Source organism: Tachysurus fulvidraco, chromosome 13 (genome assembly GCF_022655615.1).
Source record: "Tachysurus fulvidraco isolate hzauxx_2018 chromosome 13, HZAU_PFXX_2.0, whole genome shotgun sequence".
In the NCBI taxonomy this organism is placed as follows: Eukaryota; Metazoa; Chordata; class Actinopteri; order Siluriformes; family Bagridae; genus Tachysurus; species Tachysurus fulvidraco.
The window spans coordinates 27840176-27842675 of record NC_062530.1 but is presented as its reverse complement, the minus strand read 5'-3'; the positions used below and the strand labels follow the sequence as shown (position 1 = coordinate 27842675).

The 2500-nt window shown below is 50.1% G+C and overlaps 2 protein-coding genes and 1 long non-coding RNA gene across 3 annotated transcripts in view; 2 read left to right on the top strand and 1 right to left on the bottom strand.

Annotated features, from left to right (window-relative positions):
• Positions 1–2500, bottom strand: part of LOC113657299 — a 1727325-nt gene that overhangs the window by 1170184 nt on the left and 554641 nt on the right. The gene's annotated exons all lie outside the window — the stretch shown is intronic.
• The window catches only part of LOC125146171, a 1103650-nt gene that overhangs the window by 719975 nt on the left and 381175 nt on the right, over positions 1–2500 (top strand). The window lies entirely within an intron of this gene.
• fbn1 (fibrillin 1) overlaps positions 1–2500 on the top strand; it is an 83126-nt gene that overhangs the window by 38878 nt on the left and 41748 nt on the right. The window contains exon 20 of the mRNA XM_047822097.1: positions 2409–2500. This exon is cut by the window's right edge and continues 46 nt beyond it. Coding sequence (XP_047678053.1) covers positions 2409–2500 — 92 coding nt within the window. The remainder of the gene's footprint in view (positions 1–2408) is intronic.

The following is a 2500-nucleotide window of genomic DNA, read 5'->3' as shown; positions in this document are numbered from 1 at the left end:
ACCTGAGACCTGTAGACCTGAGACCTGTAGACCTGTAGACCTGAGACCTGTAGACCTGAGACCTGTAGACCTGAGACCTGTAGACCTGAGACCTGTAGACCTGTAGACCTGAGACCTGTAGACCTGTAGACCTGAGACCTGTAGACCTGTAGACCTGTAGACCTGTAGACCTGAGACCTGTAGACCTGTAGACCTGAGACCTGTAGACCTGTAGACCTGAGACCTGTAGACCTGTAGACCTGAGACCTGTAGACCTGAGACCTGTAGACCTGAGACCTGTAGACCTGAGACCTGTAGACCTGAGACCTGTAGACCTGTAGACCTGAGACCTGTAGACCTGTAGACCCGAGACCTGTAGACCTGTAGACCTGAGACCTGTAGACCTGTAGACCTGTAGACCTGTAGACCTGTAGACCTGTAGAACTGAGACCTGTAGACCTGTAGACCTGTAGACCTGAGACCTGTAGACCTGTAGACCTGTAGACCTGAGACCTGTAGACCTGTAGACCTGAGAGCTGTAGACCTGTAGACCTGTAGACCTGAGACCTGTAGACCTGAGACCTGTAGACCTGTAGACCTGAGACCTGTAGACCTGAGACCTGTAGACCTGAGACCTGTAGACCTGTAGACCTGTAGACCTGAGACCTGTAGACCTGTAGACCTGAGACCTGTAGACCTGTAGACCTGTAGACCTGTAGACCTGAACCTGTATGTAGACCGTAGACCTGTAGACCTGTAGACTGTGACCTGTAGACCTGTAGACTGTAGACTGTAGACCTGTAGACCTGAGACCTGTAGACCTGTAGACCTGTAGACCTGAGACCTGAGACCTGTAGACCTGTAGACCTGTAGACCTGAGACCTGTAGACCTGTAGACCTGTAGACCTGTAGACCTGTAGACCTGTAGACTGTAGACCTGAGACCTAGACTGTCGACTGAGACCTGTAGACCTGTAGACCTGTAGACCTGAGACCTGTAGACCTGTAGACCTGTAGACCTGAGACCTGTAGACCTGTAGACCTGTAGACCTGAGACCTGTAGACCTGTAGACCTGTAGACCTGAGACCTGTAGACCTGTAGACCTGAGACCTGTAGACCTGAGACCTGTAGACCTGAGACCTGTAGACCTGTAGACCTGTAGACCTGTAGACCTGAGACCTGTAGACCTGTAGACCTGTAGACCTGTAGACCTGTAGACCTGTAGACCTGTAGACCTGTAGACCTGTAGACCTGAGACCTGTAGACCTGTAGACCTGAGACCTGTAGACCTGAGACCTGTAGACCTGAGACCTGTAGACCTGTAGACCAGTAGACCTGTGTCCTGTAGACCTGAGACCTGTAGACCTGTAGACCTGTAGACTGACCTGGAACCGGACCTGTAGACCTGTAATAGACCTGAGACCTGTAGACCTGTAGACCTGAGACCTGAGACCAGTAGACCTGAGACCTGTATACCTGTAGACCTGAGACCTGTAGACCTGAGACCTGTAGACCTGAGACCTGTAGACCTGAGACCTGTAGACCTGTAGACCTGAGACCTGTAGACCTGTAGACCTGAGACCTGTAGACCTGTAGACCTGTAGACCTGTAGACCTGAGACCTGTAGACCTGTAGACCTGAGACCTGTAGACCTGTAGACCTGAGACCTGTAGACCTGTAGACCTGAGACCTGTAGACCTGAGACCTGTAGACCTGAGACCTGTAGACCTGAGACCTGTAGACCTGAGACCTGTAGACCTGTAGACCTGAGACCTGTAGACCTGTAGACCCGAGACCTGTAGACCTGTAGACCTGAGACCTGTAGACCTGTAGACCTGTAGACCTGTAGACCTGTAGAACTGAGACCTGTAGACCTGTAGACCTGTAGACCTGAGACCTGTAGACCTGTAGACCTGTAGACCTGAGACCTGTAGACCTGTAGACCTGTAGACCTGTAGACCTGTAGAACTGTAGACCTGTAGACCTGTAGACCTGTAGACCTGTAGACCTGTAGACCTGTAGACCTGAGACCTGTAGACCTGAGACCTGTAGACCTGAGACCTGTAGACCTGTAGACCTGAGACCTGTAGACCTGAGACCTGTAGACCTGAGACCTGTAGACCTGTAGACCTGAGAGCTGTAGACCTGTAGACCTGTAGACCACCAGTTACACTTTATGTATCTAGGACACTTACTAAGTCCTTCTAATGCTGTGTGTGTGTTATGTAGCTTCATGATCCTGGAGAAACGTTGTGTCATGTCACTGTGTACTGTAACAGTTATATATGATGTAATGACAATAAAAGCTTCTTGACTTGACTCAGTGGTCTGAACACATTTAGCCTTGATATCTGAATTTTATTGTGTGTGTGTGTGTGTGTGTGTGTGTGTGTGTGTGTGTGTGTGTGTGTGTGTGTGTGTGTGTGTAGAGACAAGTAAGAGTACGTGCTGGTTGAAGGTGGTGAACAATAAGTGTGAGGTGAACATTAATGGAGCGACGCTGAAATCTGAATGTTGTGCT